Source organism: Aotus nancymaae, unplaced genomic scaffold (genome assembly GCF_030222135.1).
Source record: "Aotus nancymaae isolate 86718 unplaced genomic scaffold, 86718_ANA_hifiasm-v0.15.2.pri h1tg000015l_0, whole genome shotgun sequence".
NCBI classification, from domain to species: Eukaryota; Metazoa; Chordata; class Mammalia; order Primates; family Aotidae; genus Aotus; species Aotus nancymaae.
Genome location: NW_026988426.1, coordinates 12,682,473 through 12,702,617, shown reverse-complemented (window position 1 = coordinate 12,702,617; position 20,145 = coordinate 12,682,473). Strand labels below are relative to the sequence as shown.

Genomic DNA, 20,145 nt, shown 5'->3' with positions numbered 1-20,145 from the left:
TGTAAATTATTCCCTTGTCTGGTTATAAATAAATATACAGTGGAAAATGCTAATTAAAACAAGTCTGATTATTCAAACAATGCATTATTCAAGAAAATTCTCTAATATTTAATTTTTTGTTAGATTTTTAACAATCTATGACCTTTCGTTATTAGAATTAATAAGTGAGTAATCAAAAACACATAAGCATGAGTATTAACATCTAATATCATTATTCATAAAAACACTTTAATCATGGATTCTATAAGATATATCAAATATTTATTATTTTGCAAAACCTGATGGTAACATTCTCTGTATTGCCTGAGGGCAGCAATTCCTCAATGAAATGTTTTGTTATGACAATATTTTATGGTTCTTGTTGTGGTGTACATTATAGCTAAAACAAATTGTGTTCTGAAAGCAATTCCTTTAAAAGATAATATAGTAAAATATGTTATACCTGGTGGCCAAGGGCATCTCTTGTCTCTTTAAAGAGATTTTAATAAAAATATCAATTTCATTTTGATTCACTACAATGTCTATAAATACTTACATATTCTTTGGGAATGCACAATGAAACTATTCAAGCATTGTACTTTGTTAGCATGCAAAGCATTAATGTCTGTTTTTTAAAACTATTTTTCAGGCTCATTTGTTGATAGTCAAGCTTTAATTAAATTAAAGTGTTGGGATTAATGAAAAGAGATTGAAAAATGAGAAAAAAATATACCAACCTGGCAAATCTTGCTGCTTTGGTGTAAAGCCGTTGTATTTAAGATGTAAATTTAAAAACAGTCTTTACAGTGTTACTCAATAAGGGACTATACTGACTAGATTCCTTCAAATTTTCTAAGGCAATGTTTTTCTAATTTACTTAAATAATATCCAATGAAATACAAGCATAATACTGCTGTTTAATTTTAGAATAACTCAGAGATTGTTATTAGCATTCAGATTAATGATACTTTTTTTTTCTAGAGGAGCTAGCATGATGTATAACATTTAAATATTTTGAAGGAGATTCTCACTGTGTTAAAACTATTTACATCACCCCATCAATTGCTAAAAGAGATGTTATTTTAATAAAAATAGTTTTGTGTTGCTGAATACACTATCTTAAAGATAATTTATTTTTCATTTTAACCAGACCATGCAATTGTAGCTTAATAAAATTTGGATCATTTCAGAAATGGAAGCAAGACTGATTAATGTTAAGATTTTTTTCTTGCACAGGAGTAGAGAAATCTATTTCTAATTACTTTTAGCTTAGAAAGTGTAGAGGAGAAATTATTTTCCTTTTGCCTCATTAGGTTCTCTACTCTGTCTCTGAAACAAAAGTAAGATTAACAAGAGAAGAGCATAAACATTTTTTTAATATAAAAGTCACATGATATGAAAGTTTTAATAAAGAGATTAAGACTCAAATATATGATTAAATCTGAGTGTTTTTATACTAAGTTTGATAAAGAGCGAAAAGTCAGGGAAAAAGCTAGACTTTTTTCTCCCAGTTCATTGGGGGAAACTTATCCTTCAGTAAAAAGCCTGTGCCTTCAGATTCTTCTTGAAGTTCCTCCATCTTTGGAGAAAGGAAGCTTCTTTCCTCCAGGGACAGGGTGGGTACCTCTCACTTGAAATTCTTATGACCTGCCTCAGGGAAGATTGTCAGAGAATCTTCTAGCACCTACCATTTCTCAAATGACTCCAGCTACATTATTATATATGCCATGTTGTCATATTTTGGGGTGTCATGCCATGAACCCCATCATTCATTCACCTGAAACCTCTCCAAGAAGCTTCACAATTCAAAAGCTGAGTTGGTAGATTGCCCCACATCCCATTGAACTAGTCTCTCAGCCCTCTGAACAGTTCTATCCAGTTCAACAGTTGTATCTCATTTTGGGAGGCAGTGGTATAGATGGGCATAGTCGACCACCCAAGTTAAGTCTCTATATGAAGTGAGCAATCAGGCATTTAATTGGAGATCTATTTATGATAATAACAGAGAAACAAAGATTAGTGGTTGTATCAAGTTAAGGGCAGATGGAAGCCAATTAGGATTTTTAGATGTTGAGATTGAATAATTTTAAGATGGTAAAGATAGCAGTAGCAATTTTATAGATTTTCCTGATTTACAGTTTGAATATCTTTGGTTATGTCAGTGAACTTTCTGAGTCACCCACATGGCAGCAGGAATGAAGTTTGTCTATATATAATGTGTTGTGAAGATTTTACTTAAGTTTGTATCAAATACTCCAGTGTCAGCCTACAGGTCTTTAGGAAAAGGGCAGTTTTTGTTCTCAATAATTCCAAATCATAAGGGAGAAAATACAGGAACATTGATTTGGAGAGTGGTAGCTAGATATTGGAGAAAACTATTAAGAATTAAAGACTCAGCCATTTATAGTTACATAACAAAACTTTACAGTGAACAGGACTAGATTTTATTATCCATGTATGTGTCCTATAGTTTTTCACTGAAACATTGTTTTCTCTCCACAGTCACCCAGCTTATGTCAAATATAATTACAGTAAGACTAATTTGCTTATAGTCTCATTAAACTTGGCCCGATAATTTACCTAAAAGTGGCAAGATTAGTAATTGACCACATAGGCTCTTCTTTGCTTTGGTAAAACTTTTCATAAGGAATTTCAAATTAGATATTTAAAAGCCCCGAGGCTAGGAAGCTAATCAGAGGAGCCTGTCATCAGATGTCATCTATAATACCTATAGATTTCAATGAATTCTTCTCTTCTCAACATTTCCAGTATCTGGAAGTTTCCTGGGCCTACCAAAAAGCAACCTTCCTTACTTATCTGTAAGTTCAGCAGTCCTGTAAGCCTGATATCAGGTTGCTTTTCTTGTTTGTTTTGTTTTTCCCAAGAGGGTATTGAAAGCATTGACTCAATAAAGTCAACCTTAGTTCCTTAAAACTGGACATTCCAGTGTAAGCCTTGCTAATGTAACCAATGTTTCCAGTTATGTCCAGTTACAAGGATAACAGATTCTTATTGAACTTATGCAAATAACCATATTGCCATAAAAATATGAATATTTAATAAGAGTTTCTGAATTTTGGAGAGATCAGATAGGAAGAAAAAAATAAATGTTTCATTTTTGTTTGTAATGGCTTACTTTACCAAATAGCTGTAAGCTATAGATAGCTTAAGAGAAAAGAAAAAAGTCATTAATTAGATCTGAAAACAAGACATTGAAGAGCTATCAATTTTCCAAAACAAAAACCATAACAATTATATTTCAGTTCATTCAGTTCCATGTAATTAATTATTGTTTGCTTGATCTTGGGTTAGCAGTTTTGTTACAGAAGCAGAAGGCTGGGAGAGCCAGCATAACACCGTTTTAAAATCAACTCCATCTTAAAACAAGCAAGGCACGTTCCTTGTCAGTCACAACCCATGGTCCTGAGATGTTTATAGTTGAGGAAACAGCCTAAAGATACCCATAAGGAGACACTCCTACAACAGTAGAGAGTCCAGATGTCCCAATACCCATAAAAATATATATGCTTTCAAGAAAATAACACTTATGCGTTGATGTACTGACTAAAATGTCAAGGGCAGTTTCCTTTAAAGCAATAGAATAATAAATTTTGTCATTCTGTCTGCTTACCTGCATGTAGGCACAGTTTAATTTAGTCTTTGCATAGGCAAGACCCCATACATAAAAAAACTTAGAGCAAATATGGTGTGCTCCTCCACTTGCATTCTGAGGACATCATACTCTGCAATGGAGTAACTTTGAATAAACCTGGTTCTTTCAAAGCACTCTGAGACTCTCCTTGAATTCCTTCTTGCATAAGACCCAAGAACCATCTCTGAGGGTCTGGATCTAGACCTCTTTTTCTGGTAACAGTTTCAATAACACATCAAATTCTTCGTTAGAGTTTTGGAAATTCTTACCCAGTCCAACGGCATGACCTTAAAAGTTATCATAAATCTGTACTTTGCAAAAGCTTTCAGGAAAGCATGAAAGTATAACGGTATCTTTAAATGACAAAATACTTAAAATGACTAACAACTATAATGAAGGTTAAGTATCACTTTTTATTTTACAGTGTTTCCCATGTGACTTAGAATATAAAACATTTTAATCTCTTTTTATAAGGATAATAAATATATATATATTTATTATTCCCCCCACCAGGGTCCTCTGGAAAATCCTAAAGTTAGTTTGAGATTGAAAAGACTCCATTTAGATTTGATTTTAGGAAGTTTGTCAAAAATATTAAAAGTTAAATAACTGAGATCAAAGATTACTAAGAAACTTTGTGTGTGTGTGTGTGTATACATATATATATATATACACACACACACACACACACACATATATATATATATGGAGAGAGAGAGTTAGCTATTTAACCAAAGTGACAAAAAAAATTCCAAAAAGGCAAAGGCAAATAAAGAAGTTTACATGGTTGTAAGAAAAATGTAACTCCTTTGATTTTGAGAAGACTTCGTTTTCCGAAGTAACAAAGACCCAATTAAATTAACATAAATCATAGGAGATTATTTACATAGAAAAAAAAATCCTTGTGTCCTAGGCAGCCTCCTTATAAGATAAAGAAACATCTTGTTACAGTTTAATACTAAGAGCAGGTCAATAATCCAAGAAAACTTTGTCATTCTAGTTTTGCTTCAGTACACTTTTGAAATCAAGGGTCAGTATGTTTTAAAAACTTATAAGTAAATCCATTCAATCTTAGCAACTTGAGTACACAGAAAATTCCTTTCCCTCTAACCTCTTATATGATCTTCTTTATTTTTTTTAAATATATCTATTCTTTTTTCTCATTTTGTAATAAACACTCACTCTGTATCCTATCTTAGAATATCATTACTTTCATTTCCTTGGAACAAAAACATATTCTTCATACCTCACATTCTCAGCATACAAAGTTGTTTTCCTTTATATTTACAGTTTCTAGTAATTTCATTTATGTATATTAATTATAAATTTTAGCCATTAATGGCCACTCTTTTATGGAGAAAACTATAAAGTAGGCAATTGTGAATTGTCTGTCACATACCAACATTCTATAGCAGACTAGAAAATTTTGTGAATATTTCGTCTCACAATTTTTAAAAACATATATGTCCTTACAGAATATATGAATTCTATGAGGAAGAATTTTTTATGTTTTCTAAAGCAAAAAAATTTCTGCTATAGAATTTTTTATGTTTGTCAATACACTGAAATATATTTAGCCTTTCTATACTATATAAAAATAAGATGACAAAAGTATATAAATTTAAGCTTATTTTTATTTTTGAAATGGAGTTTCACTCTTGTTGCCCAGGCTTGAGTGCAAAGGATCTTGGCTCACACAACCTCCACCTCTGGGGTTCAAGTGATTCTTCTGCCTCAGCCTCCCGAGTAGCTGGGATTACAGACATGTGCCACCATGCCCAGCTAGTTTTGTATTTTTAGTAGAGATGGGGTTTCTCGATGTTGGTCAGACTGGTCTCGAACTCCCATCCTCAGGTGATCCACCAGCCTCAGCTTCCCAAAGTGCTGGGATTACAGGCGTGAGCCACCATGCCCAGCTTAAACTTATGTTTTTTAATGAGTGTTTGAGTTTTTTATCTTATGATTTTTACTTAATAATTTTCATATCTTTAATATTTAATACCTTTAATCTATTAATATATTTAATATTTGAAATTAATATGAATTTAAAGTATGTATTACTTAACTTAGCATAGCATTAAGGTGGCAAGTTACCAAGAAATTTTTGGAAACAGTTTTCAGGTAGACATACTATAATACCAAACAAAGCTAACCATCACGTCAAATTATTTTCTAACATATGTATATTAAGCAAGTATCAAACATCACAGAGGCAAAGAAACTAAAAACTGTAGCAAAAACGTTTTTTTCTTTTTTTCCTGCCATGCTTGATATACAGAAAGCAATTCTCTCGCTCTCTCTTTTTTTTTTTTTTTTTTGGTGGCAAGCATGTGAATAGGACTGTTTTTATTTCTAAATTTATTTTAAAAATTGATATTTTAACTAGATTAATATTCATTCATGGCATTGGAACAACATTTTTATCATTTTTTTTATTGCACTTTAGGTTCTGGGGTACATGTGCAGATCATGCAGGATTGTTGCATAGGTACATACATGGCAATGTGGTTTGCTGCCTCCATCCCTCCATCACCTATATCTGGCATTTCTCCTCATGTTATCCCTCACCCTCCCCACCCACTGCTATCCCTCCCCTAGTCCCTGCCCAGCAGACTCTAGTGTGTGATGCTCCCTTTCCTGTGTCCATGTGTTCTCATTGTTCAATATCCACCTATGAGTGAGAACATGCAGTGTTTAATTTTCTGTTCTTGTGTCAGTTTGCTGAGAATGATGGTTTCCAGATTCATCTGTGTCCCTACAAAGGACATGAACTTATTGTTTTTTATGGCTGCATAGTATTCCAGAGGGTATATGTGCCTCATTTTCCTTGGCCAGTCTAGTTCAAAAATTGTGGAAGACAGTGTGGCGATTCCTCATCATTCTTAAAGTGGAAATCACTTGGATTTGAAATGACGGTACAGCAGGCTATGGATAGCTAATGGTAATGCTACTCTTTTTTTTTTTTTTTTTTTTTTTTTGGTTTTGAAATGGAGTCTTGCTCTGTCATCCAGGCTGAAGTGCAGTGGCACCATCTCCACTCACTGCAACCTCCACCTCCCGAGTTCAAGCAATTCTCCTGCCTCAGCCTCCCAAGTAGCTGGGATTACAAGCATGTGCCACCATGCCCGGCTAGTTTTTGTATTTTTAGTGGAGATGGGGTTTCACCACGTTGGCCAGGCTGGTCTTGAACTCCTGACCTTAGGTGATCTGCCCACCTTGGCCTACCTGAAGTTCTGGGATTACAGGCATGAGCCACTGTACCCGCCTGGTATTGCTACTCTTATACACCATCTACGTTTTTCTTCTTTTGGCCATGCTTACAGCACTCCAGACTGTTTTTCCCAATTCCTCCCTTTCTCCTTTTCCATTTCTTTCTCCTCTTTCCATTATTCTCCACTGCTCAAACATGGTGAAGTTTGAATAAAAGAGGAATAAGAAAATATTCCTTTGAGTCTCTGGTTTAATCTCTCATAATAAACCACAGATAAGATTTCTTCAAATAATTCTGTATTCCTAGAGAACATGTTGGTCTTGAAGTACCTTCATGTATATATATGTTCATACATTCATTTTCCAAAATACTTACGAGTACCTCACTAATTCCTGGAGATGTATAAGAATGCATACTCCTTTCCCACAGGAACCCATTGTCTGCCATCCTTTCTATAAATTAAAAAATAGCAATTAGAAACAAACAAATAGCAACAACAAAGTAGAACTGGGATGACTTCTTATTTTCTTTCCCTTTAGATATCAAACCTCACCATGTCACTGTCTACTTCCTTGGAGTTTAGGGAACACTGAATGGATGAATGGATGGATGGACAAAAGGATGAAATGGATGGGTTAATGAACATTATCTGCTAACTGAGATTCAAAGTCCTTAGTATGTAGTCTTAGGTTTCCAAACAGAGAGGCTGAGTCTGCAGAGTGAAAAATGGGAAATTTGAGAGCTTTTTACAATAAGAAAGTGCATGTCTTGTTATGGACGTATAATGAGTAGATGTATTCTAACGGCACCATGTAAATTGCCTGCGTTCAATAAATACTTGAAGTTTCGAATAGCTCATAAAGGGAATGAAGGGAAAATAAATTTTGAGAGGTTTTTGATGACCAAGTATATATACAACATTTTATATATATGTGTGTATACATGTATATATGTATATACATATATATATAGTATGCATACATACACACTATACACACATACTCTTTTATATGCACACATAAATATATAATATGTATATGTATGTATATAATCACATAATTTCTAATACTTTATAGTTTACTGAATGACTTAAGTAACTGTTTAATTTTTCAAGAGCTTTAGGTGACTTTACTCAAAAAACAGGGCTAATGTCAGAAGTGGACTAGACTTTGGTCCCTGGACATACGACACAATGTTTTTACTTCTAGATGTCTCACCTTTATGCATTTATACATATTTTCTCCTTTATTCATTATCAAACATATTTGAAATAAGTTAATAATTATTATTCTTTTTTAATCTGGCCTCAGAAAGTCAGTAGTTGATTTTTTCAAAGGCATGCAGATAATGTAGAATTAGAATTTCTTATGATGGAAGAGGTGGAAAAATCATAGTGGCTAGAACATCTTCACATTTTCACAAGTCTAAATAAAGCTGGTCTTTGCTATTCTCTCAAAGGATTCACTATAAAATGTGAGGAGAAAGAAGCAGCATCTGTCATGCTGAGGCATGGGAATCGAAACAGGCATCACATAGGCTTTTTCCAAACAGCAGCAAAGCAAATATGAATCTGGCATCCTGCTGACTTCCATGCCGTTCCTGGTTTGAATCTTTGACATGTCCGATGGGTCTGCCAGTTTTATAACTTGCTTTAGTTTTAACTTTGATTCTTTTTTGTTTTTAGATAATTATATTTTAATATGGTTGACCAAGACAAACATAATCCATGAAAGATTTTACTTATTTTTATTGAGGTATATTTGAAACTTAAAACTTGTACATACTTAAGGTGTGCAAGTTGATAATTTGACATACATATACATTATAAAATGATCACCACAATTAAGGTAATTAATATATCCATCATCTCAGAGGTTTCCTTCCTTCCTTCCTTCCTTCCTTCCTTCCTTCCTTCCTTCCTTCCTTCCTTCCTTCCTTTTGTGGTAAGAACATTTAAGATCGACAATCTTAGGAAATATCAAATGCACAAAAATATTATTAATTATGGTCACTTTATTGTAAATTAGATATCCAGAATTTCTTCATCTTACGTAATTGAAACTTTGTACCACTCAACCACCATCTCTCCATTTTACTGTTCTCCTCCAGCCCCTGGTAACCTTCATTTTATTCTCTGCTTCTATGAGTGGAGCCTGTTCACGGTTCTTCACAAGGGTGCCAAGCATACAAAATGAGAAAAGGATAGTTTCTTCAATAAATGATGTTAGGAAGACTGGATATCCACATGCAGAAAAATAAAATTTGACCCTATCTCATATCATAAACAAAAATGAATTCAAAATAGTAAAGATGTAAGATTAATAGCATTAAATGTAATATTTTAAACCATAAAACTACTATAAGAAGCCATATGGAAAACCTTCTTGAAATATGATTTTTTTATATATGATATCAAAAGCATAGGCAACAAAAGCAAAAATAAACAAATAGTATTAAATCAAACCAAAAAGCTCCTGCAATCTATAGACTTAAAAAGGTAACCTAGGAAACAAGAGAAAATATTTGCACACTATATATCTGAAAACGGGTTAATATCCAAAATATGTAAGGAACTCATTCAACTCAATAGCAAGCAAAACATCCAAAATAAAAAATAAATAACTGCATTAAAAAATGATCAAAGGATCAGAAAAGATATTTCTCAAAATAACCCATATGAATGGTCAAGAATTGTATGAAAAGGTGCTCAACGTCGCTAATCATCAGGGAAATGCAAATCAAAATCATCTCACATGTTAGAATGTCTATCATAAAAAATACAAAAGATAGGGCCAGGTGTGGTGGTTCATGCCTGTAATCCTAGCAGTTTGGGAGGCTGAGGCAGATCAGGAGTTCTGGCAACATGGTGAAACCCTGTCTCTACTAAAAACTAGAAAAGTTAGCTGGGTGTGGTGGCAGACACCTGTAATCCCAGCTACTTGGAAGCCTGAAGCAGGAGAATCGCTTGAACCCAGGAGGCGGAGGTTGCAGTGAGCTGAGATCATGCCATTGCAGTCCAGTCTGGGTAACAAGAGCAAAACTTCATCTAAAAAAAAGTATATACGAATATGTATATACTTTGTATATATGTATATATATGTATAGATATACGTGGATGTATACATATATATGATAAGTATTGTGCACAGATATGGAGAAGAGAAACCTTGCATACTATTGTTGAGAATATAAATTGATGTAGCCATTATGGAAAACAGTATGCAGATTCCTTAAAAAATTAAAAATTGAACTATATTATTATCTAGCAATCCCACTACTAGGTAATGAAATCAGTACCTCAAAGAGATATATGTACCCTCATGTTTACTTTAGTTTTTTTCACAATAGCCAAGACATGGAAACAACCTAAATGTTTGTGCACAGATGAAGCAATAAAAAAAATGATATGTATATATGTGTGTGTGTATATATATATACACACATACATCTGTATATATAATGGAATATTATTCAGTCTTTAAAAAGAAAGAAATTCTGTCATGTGCAATAACATAGATGTAACTGGAGGACATAATGTTAAATGAAATAAGTGAGAAAAAGATACTGCATGATCTCATTTATATGTGAAAGCTAAAAATAGTTCAACTCATAGAAGCAGAAAGCAGTTTGTTTTTTTGCACAATTTGTTCCTAGGTTAAATTTATAGTTTTATAATCTTAGAGTAGAGATAAGCTTGATTGACTAGTAAATCTCAGTAGAAAAACTTACAACTCTGGAGACATGTCTGCTTTTATTTACCCAAAAATCTTAAAACTAGCTTTATATATCAAAGAATATCTCACCTCACGTGAATCAAAAAAAGAAAAAGAAAAAGTTCGGATGTTTCCATATTTCTGAGAGTTTCAGGAATACTTAGTTTACATAAGTACTCATTCATCTCTAAACAATTTTGAATAGAACTCCTTTAATGGATTTTATAAGTTAATTTGGTAATATTACCTGGAGGTGGAAAAATATCACACCTATGTAACATACATATAACTACATAGACATACACATACATACAGATAGACACAAAGAGACATAGCTTTTATTCTAAAATTGCAGCCAGGAGTCATAAAATAGTAATAGAAACTCACTGCCTTATATCCGCTTCATATTTTTATCTGAATTGTATTTCAGATAAATGGGACAAGTTGAGGGTCCCTGTTGAATATGAGGGCAAATACTTCTCACCAATATTTGTAGAGAAGGCTTTCTAGATTTCCTTTGCCCTGATATGTAATCTTAGGGAGGATGTAAGCTACATTTTAGGAGACTGACTGGAGAAACATCCAGCCGCTGTCTGGAGGTCTTCAAAGCACATCTGAGTGGATAAAATATTCAATTTATTATCAGTTAGCCTTTTTTCTTTCCAATCTCAGTTATTTGCTTTTGGGGAATCCCGAGTCCCTAGCAACAAAGGGACCTAAAATTCAGTGATTGAGAGGCTGACATAGAAAAGGGTAGGACCTTGGAAGGGAACCTTGGAATTCAGGAAAACAAAATGAAGATGGAAGGTGACAAAAGGAGTACAGAAGAGCAGAAGCAATGGGGAGAAAGAGATCATGGGGAGCCAGTGTGTGGAGATCAGAAGTGCCCGAAGAAGCCAGTGAAATTCCAAATTATCCTCAGCAGATCATGCCAAGAGAAGAAGGCGGGTAGCACTGGCAGAGCATAGAGTCAGTATGATTTTGAGAAAAGAGTGTTAGTCGACAGGTTCCCATGGAAGGAGCAATATAAATAGAATGATAGGTCTTAGAAAATAATAACTCCTATCAGGCTATGAATGTCAGCTTCTGATTAGGCCAACTTCTGACATTAGAGCACTTTAAAAAATTGGGGCCAAACAATAAATATTCCTGGCGGGACTTAACTCCCATTTTTTTTTTTTTTTTTTTTTTGCCAAAGAGTACATCTATTCCAAGTGACTCAAACCACCAAAACCAGAAAGCCTTTTTTGGCTTACCCATGAACAAAAGAGGTATCCCAAAAGATATTTCAAAAGATACAGACCTCCCAAGATCCAAAATTATTTCCAAATATAGCCAAAGAGAAAACAGATGAAGACACCAATTTCTCCACCTCACCAGAAACAACAAAAGGTTGGTAAGACATTAGCAGCAAATGATGTGCAAACTACATTTCTGTCGAGCCTACTCTTGGCATCCCCAGTGTATGGTTGACTGCCTGCAGATGTAGGCCCAACAGTCTGTCTACCCAAGCAGGTAAAAAGTCAAGCCAAGCCTCCAGGACACTAAACAAGACCAACAGGAAACCAATACTTGTCCCAGAGAGGATCAATAGCCAATGGATACCCAGAAAACAAGTTCACAAGAGTCACAACTCAAAAAGTTTGTTCTTACAGATACTTTTCTCCTGCAAATCTGAATTTGGAAAGGAAGTGACAAGAAAACAGCTTTATTAATACCTTCCTCTCTTGATCAGGTGCTCTGGACAGAGACCCCGGAAACTGATATGGTAAGAATTCTTATCTTCTGTCAGATTTGACCGTTGTCCCAGACTTCAGCTGTAGTCCCTGGGGTGGGTAGAGTATTCCAGGCTTTTTCTTTTTGTGGTCAACAGAAACTGTAAGAGAGGGAGAAAAATCTTTTCATTCTGCTCTTCTAGGTTCTCAGCTGGAGTTTTATGACAAAAGACAGATTACCAGGAAAAGATTGTGCTAATTCATTTAAAATATGTTTTATGTGACATGGGAGCTTCATAAGGAAATGAAAACCCCTAATAAATGGTTTAGTCCAAGTGTTTTCATACTAAGTTTGATTAAGAATGGAGAGTTATAGAAAAAAATGTAGTAGGATAAAAGGGTATGAGCAAAGTATAGTAAACTGGAGGAGTCTTAGTAAGGCTTATTCACTAAGATTCCTTTGGAATTTCTCTATCTTCGGGTGTAAGGAGACTCCTTTCCTTTGGGTATAGGGAGGGCACCTCTCACAGGGAGGTCTTATGACCTGCTTCAGGAAAGTAGGTCAGAGAGTCCTTCCAGTATGTGCCAGTTCTCAAAATTCTTCAGCTAAAACTATTCAGTTTGCCATAGTGTCCTAGTTTGGGGTAGCATACCCTGAACCCCGGCAAAGGTAATAGTATTCTGGAAACTGTCTCTGAGTTAATGCATCATACCAAAAGTGTGTTGCAGGTGAATTTTATGTGGTTCACCTACCCCTAGAGCACTATTAGAATTTTCCTTTTAATTTTTATCAAAGAACAGCTTTAGATCTAAGTTTCTCTAATATTTCTCTGATGCTCTTTTTTTGTTCTTAGGTTTCTCCTTCCTTCTTGTTCTTGTTCTTGTTCTTCTTGTTCTTGTCCTCCTCCTCCTCCTCCTCCTTCTTTTTTAGTAAATTTCTTTCATCAGTGCAATCCATGTATGTTAAGCATCCAAAGAGCTGCAGTCTTCTCAGCCAACACATATTTCTTTTCATAAAAAACAACTTATGAAAAATTTAAAACATATACAACAGTAGATACAGAAATATGATACGCCATGTATCTATCAACAGTTTAAACAATTTTCAACTCATGTCTAAATTTGTTCACATTATTAACTATTTAATAACCTTCCCTTTGTAGATTATTTTGATGAAAACCCTGTATTTCATATAGCTTCATCTGTAAAATTTTCAACATAAATGTTAGAAATTCTGCTTTTGAAATAACCAATATTGTTATCACACCCTCCTTCAACTCACCCCGCCCATAAAAATCACAGTCATTGTTTAGCATCATTAAATATCCAATGCTCCCATCTCTCCTATTGTCCTGTATTTTTTTCTTTGTTTGTCTGTGTTTTAATTTAGTTGTATTAGGATTGAAATAACAAAGCCAAGACATTGTGCCTGGTGAACTGGTGAATCTTTTTTTTTTTTTTTGAGACAGAGTCTTGCTCTGTCACCCAGGCTGGAGTGCAGTGGCACAATCTTGGCTACTGCAACCTCCGCCTCCCAGGTTCAAGCAATTCTCCTGCCTCAGCCTCCCGAGTAGCTGGGACTACAGGACACACCACCATGCCTGGCTAGTTTTTTGTATTTTTAGTAGAGACGAGGTTTCACCATGCTTGCCATGTTGGTCTTAAATTCCTGACCTCGTGATCCACTTACCTTGGCCACCCAAAGTGCTGGGATTACAGGTATGAGCCACCACACCCAGCCCTGTGCCTGGTGAATTTTTAGATGAGTATTTCTGAAGTATATATACTGTGCAAGGAAGAAAAGCATGTGTGATTAGAATATAAAGCATGGTGAAATATCCTGGCATTCAATGATTTTAAAATATAGCTTAGGAGATAAATCACATTGAGGTGAAAATAATATGTAGCTCAGAGGCTATACAGCTTGAAGAATACTGTTTTCAAAGGAAGATGCCTAGAATATAGTAATTTTCCCTCCCAAGAAAGAATCAACCATAGATTCTGGGGATGTTAGAGTTTAAGGAGATTTTAAACATAATATGGTTGTTCCCCTCTATTTATTACTATTATTATTTTTAAGTTGTTTTTAATTATTATGGATACATAATAGTTATATATATTTATGGTGTTCATGTGAGTTTTTGATACAAGCATACAATGTGTAATGATCAAATCAGGGTAATTGGGATATCCACCATCTCAAGCACTTATTATTTCTTTGTGTTAGGAACATTCTAATTTCACTTCTTTAATTATTTTGAAATATACAATAAATGATTGTTAATTATGGTCACATGTTGTGTTCCTGAACACCAGATCTCATTCCTTTTATCTAAGTGTATTTTTGTACCCATTAACCATACCGTCTTTATTTCCAGCTCTCATTTTTCTTCCCATCCTTTGGTAGACATAATTCTACTTTCTATCTCTGTAAGTTCATGTTTTTTTATGTTCCCACCTGTGAGTGAGAACATGTGATATTTGTCTTTATGTGTTTTATTTCAATTAACATAGTATTATCTAGTCCCACCCATATTTTTGCAAATGACAAGATTTCATTTTTTATGGCTGAATGGTATTCCATTGTATATATGTACCACATTTTTCTTTATCCATTCATTTGATGATGGACACTTAGGCTTATTCCATAACTTGATTATTGTGAATAGTGCTGCAATAAACATGGGAATGGAGATATTTCTTAGATAATACTAATTTCCTTTCAGTGGAATATATACCCAGGAGTGAAATTCCTGGATCATATGGTAGTTCTAGTGGTAGTTTTTTTGGAAGCCTCCATACCATTCATCAGAATGGCGTACTACTTGCATTCCCACCAACAGAGTATGAAAGTTCCCCTTTTGTTACATCTTTGCCAGCATCCATTATTACTTGTCTTTTGCATAAAAGCCATTTTAACTTGGGTCTGATGATGTCTCATTGTAGTTTTCATTTGCATTTCTCTCATGATTAGTAATATTGAGCATTTTTTCATATACCTGTTGGCAATTTGTGTCTTCTTTTGAGAAATGTGTATGCAGATCTTTTGCCCATTTTCTAATCAAATTATTAGTTGAGATATTTGGGCTTCTCATATACTGTGGTTATTAATCCCTTGTCAGATGAGTAGTTTGCAAATATTTTCTCCCATTCTGAGGGTTGTCTCTTCACTTTGTTGATGGTTTCCTTTGCTGTACAGAAGTTCAACTTGATGTGATCCCATTTATCTGTTTTTGCTTTGGATGCCTGTGCCTGTGGGATGTATTACTTAAGTCTTTGCCCACTCTAATATCCTGGAGATTTTTCCCAATGTTGTCTTGTAAGTAGTTTCATAGTGTTAAGTCATAGATTAAGTCTTTAATCATTTTGATTTGATTTTTGTATATGGTGAGAGATAGGGGTCCAGTTTCCTTTTTCTGCATATGAACAACCAGTTTTCCCAACACAATTTATTGAAAAGACTGTTCTTTCTTTAATGCATACTCTTGGAGCCTTTCTCAGAAATGGGTTGACTGTTGTACTAGTCCATTTACACACTGCTATAAAGAACTTCCCAAACTGGGTATTTTATTTTTTTATTTTATTTTCATTTATTATTATTATTATTATTATTTTGCTCAAGGTAACAGTTTTTTTTTTTTTTTTTTTGTACTTTAAGTTCTGGGATACATGTGCAGAACGTGCAGGTTTGTACTATAGGTATACACGTGCCATGGTGGTTTGTTGCACCGATCAACCTGTGATCTATATTAGGTATTTCTCCTAATGCTATTCCTTCCCTTGCCCACTACCCCTCTACAGGTACCAATGTGTGATGTTCCCCTCCCTGTGTCCATGTGTTCTCATTGTTCAACTCCCACTTATGAGTGAGAACATGCAGTGTTTGGTTTTCTGTTCCTGTGTTAGTTTGCTGAGAATGATGTTTTCCAGCTTCATTCATGTCCCTGGAAGACATAAACTTATCCTCTTTTATGGCTGCATAGTATTCCATGGTGTATATGTGCCACATTTTCTTTATCCAGTCTATCTTTGATGGGCATTTGGGTTGATTCCAAGTCTTTGCTATTGTGAATAGTGCTGCAGTAAACATACATGTGCATGTGTCTTTATAGTAGAATGATTTATGATCCTTTAGGTATATAGCCAGTAATGGGATTGCAGGGTCAAATGGTATTTCTAGTTCTAGTTTCTTGAGGTATTGCTACATTGTTTTCCACAATGGTTGAACTAATTTACACTCCACCAACAATATAAAAGCATTCCCATTTCTCCACATCCTCTGAGCATCTGTTGTTTCCTGACTTTAGTGATCACCATTCTAACTGGCATGAGATGGTATCTCATTGTGGTTTTGATTTGCATTTCTCTAATGACCAGTGATGATGAGCTTTTTTTCATATGCTTGTTGGCTGCATAAATGTCTTCTTTTGAGAAATGTCTGTTCATAACCTTTGTCCACCTTTTGATGGTTTTTTTTTTTTTGTAAATTTAAGTTTTCTGTAGATTCTGGATATGAGCCCTTTTTCAGATGGATAGATTGCAAAAATTTTGTCCCATTCTGTAGGTTGCCTGTTCACTCTGATCCTGGTTTATTTTGCTGTGCAGAAGCTCTCTAGTTTATTTAGATCCCATTTGTCTATTTTGGCTTTTGTTGCCATTGCTTTTGGTGTTTTAGTCATGACATTTTTGCCCATGCCTCTGTCCTAAATGGTATTGCCTAGGTTTTCTTCCATGGTTTTGATGGTTTTAGGTCCTACATTTAAGTCTTTAATCCACCTTGAGTTAATTTTTTGTGTAAGGTGTAAGCAGGGGGTCCAATTTCAGTTTTCTGTACATGGCTAGCCAGTTTTCCCAACACCATGTATTAAATAGGGAATCCTTTCCCCATTGCTTGTTTTTGTCACATTTGTCAAAGATCAGATGGTTGTAGATGTGTGGTGTTATTTCTGAGGCCTCTGTTCTGTTTCACTGGTCTATATATCTGTTTTTGTACCAGTACTATGCTGTTTTGGTTACTGTAGCCTTGTAGCATAGTTTGAAGTCAGGTAGCATGATGCCTCCAGCTTTGTTCTTTTTGCTTAGGATTGTATTGGCTATATGGGCTCTTTTTTTTGTTCCATATAACATTTAAAGTAGTTTTTTCTAATTCCATAAAGAAAGTCAATGGTAGCTTCATGGGAATAGCATTGAATCTATAAATTACTTTGGGCAGTATGGCCATTTTCACAATATTGATTTTTCCTATCCATGAGCATGGAATGTTTTTCCATTTATTTATGTCCTCTCTTACTTCTTTGAGACTGGTTTGTAGTTCTCCCTGAAGAGGTCCTTCAAATCCCTTGTACGTTGTATTCTAGACATTTTATTCTCTTTGTAACAATGAATGGGAGTTCACTCATGATTTGACTCTCTATTATTGGTGTATAGGAATGTTTGTGATTTTTGCACATTGATTTTGTATTCTGAGACTTTGCTGAAGTTGCTTTTCAGCTTGAGATTTGGGACTGAGATGATGGGGTTTTCTTTTTTTTTTTTTTTTCCATGAGGCATTTTATTTGTAAATATACATATTACATCCCTAGAAAAAGAATCCCAGGATTTTCCCTCCTGTGTGTTTTCGTCTTGCTTCTTCATGGTCCATGATGCCAGCTGAGGTTGTCAATACAATGAAACCAAACTGGCGGGATGGAAGCAGATTATTCTGCCATTTTTCTAGATCTTTGAGTTGCACATCAAATCTGGGGCTGATCACACCACACTTGTTTAGCCTGCCTGTGAGGTTCACAACAATTTTCCCAGCTCTGCGATCATCAATGATTTCAAATTCGCCAATGTAACCATGCTTCATCATCACAGTAAGAAACCGGACGATGACTTTGGAGCACGGCCTAATAAGCACCTGGCATTTGCCTCTCTTTTTGGCATTGTTGATGCTCTTGAGAGCATCAGCCAGGACATTCATGCGCACCATTGTGGTGGCACGGAAAGAGGGCGGAAAGAGCGATGATGGGGTTTTCTAAATATACAATCATGTCATCTGCAAACATAGAAAATTTGACGTCCTCTCTTCATATTTGAATACACTTTTTTCATTTTCTTGCCTGATTGCCCTGGCTAGATCTTCCAATACTGTGTTGAATAGGAGTGGTGAGAGAGGGCATCCTTGTCTTGTGCCAGCTTTCAAAAGGAATGCTTCCAGCTTTTGCCCATTCAGTATGATATTGGGTGTGTATTTGTCATAAATAGCTCTTATTATTTTGAGATACATTCCATCAATACCTAGTTTACTGAGAGATTTTAGCATAAAGGGATGTTGAATTTTGAGGCGTTTTCTAAATCTGTTAAGATAATCATGTGGCTTTCGTTACTGGATTATGTTTATTAATGAATTATGATTATTAATTTGCATATGTTAAACCAGCCTTGCATCCCAGGGAAGCGAACTTGATCATGATGGATAAGGTTTTTGATATGCTGCTGGATTCAGTTTGCCAGTATTTTATTGAAGATTTTTGCATCGATTTTCATCAGGGATATTGGTCTGAAATTTTCTTTTTTTGTTGTGCCTCTGCCAGATTTTGGTATCAGGATGATGCTGGCTTCATAAAATGAGTTAGGGAGAAGTCCCTTTTTTTCTATTTTTTGGAATAGTTTCAGAAAGAATAGTACCAGCTCTTCTTTGTACCTCTGGTAGAATACGTAGAATATGACTGTAAATCTGTTTGGTCTGGGACTTTTTTTTGGTTGGTAGGCTATTAATTACTGCCTCGATTTCAGAACTTGTTATTGGTTTATTCAGGGATTCAGCTTCTTTGTAGTTTAGTTTTGGGAGGGTGTATGTGTCCAGGAATTTATCCATTTCTTTTAGATTTTTTAGTTTTAGATTTATTCTAGATTTACATAGAAGTTTTTAGAGTATTCTCTGGTCATTTTTAGTTCTGCAGGATCAGTTGTGATACCCACATTATCGTTTTTTATTGTGTCTATTTGATCCTTCTCTCTTTTCTTCTTTATTAGTCTTTTTGGTGGTCTATCAATTTTGTTGATCTTTTCAAATAACTGGATTCATTGATTTTTTTTGAGGGGTTTTTTGTGTCTCTATCTCTTTCAGTCCTGCTCTCATCTTAGCTATCTCTTGTCTTCTGCCAGCTTTTGAATTTGTTTGCCCTTGCTTCTCTAGTTCGTTTAATTGTGATGTTATGGTGTTGATTTTAGATCTTCCCTGCTTTCTCTTGTGGGCATTTAGTACTATAAATTTCCCTCTAAACACTGCTTTAGCTGCGTCCCAGAGTTTCTGGTATGTTGTGTCTTTGTTCTCATTGGTTTCAAAGAACATCTTTATTTCTGCCTTAATTCATTTATTTACTCAGTAGTAATTTAGGAGTAGGTTCTTCAGTTTCCATGTAGTTGTGCGGTTTTTAGTGAGTTTCTTAATCCTGATTTCCAATTTGATTGCAATGTGGTCTGAAAGACTGTTTTTTATAATTTCCATTCTTTTGCATTTGCTGAGGAGTATTTTACTTCCAATTATGCAGTCAATTTTAGAATAAGTGCATAGTGGTGCTGAGAAGAAAGTATATTCTGTTGATTTGGGGTGGAGTCTACATCTCTTCGTAGCTCTCTAAGAACTTGCTTTATGAATCTGGGTGTTTCTGTATTGGGTGCATATATATTTAGGATAGTTAGCTTTTCTTGTTGCATTGATCCCTTTACCATTATGTCATGCCCTTCTTTGTGTCTTTTGATCTTTGCTGGTTTGTAGTCTGTTTTATCAGAGACTAGGATTGCAACCTCTGCTTTTTTTTTTTGCTTTTCATTTGCTTGGTAAATATTCCTCCATCCCTTTATTTTAAGCCTATCTGCTGGTTATATAAG

General features: G+C 34.8%; 1 protein-coding gene across 1 annotated transcript; it reads right to left on the bottom strand.

Annotated features, from left to right (window-relative positions):
* Positions 1-17,836: 17,836 nt before the first annotated feature.
* Positions 17,837-18,241, bottom strand: LOC105723156 (small ribosomal subunit protein uS8-like). Its single transcript, XM_064376360.1, has one exon. It carries the CDS (start codon positions 18,239-18,241, stop codon positions 17,849-17,851), a length of 393 nt encoding a protein of 130 aa, XP_064232430.1. The 3' UTR covers positions 17,837-17,848.
* Positions 18,242-20,145: the final 1,904 nt, after the last annotated feature.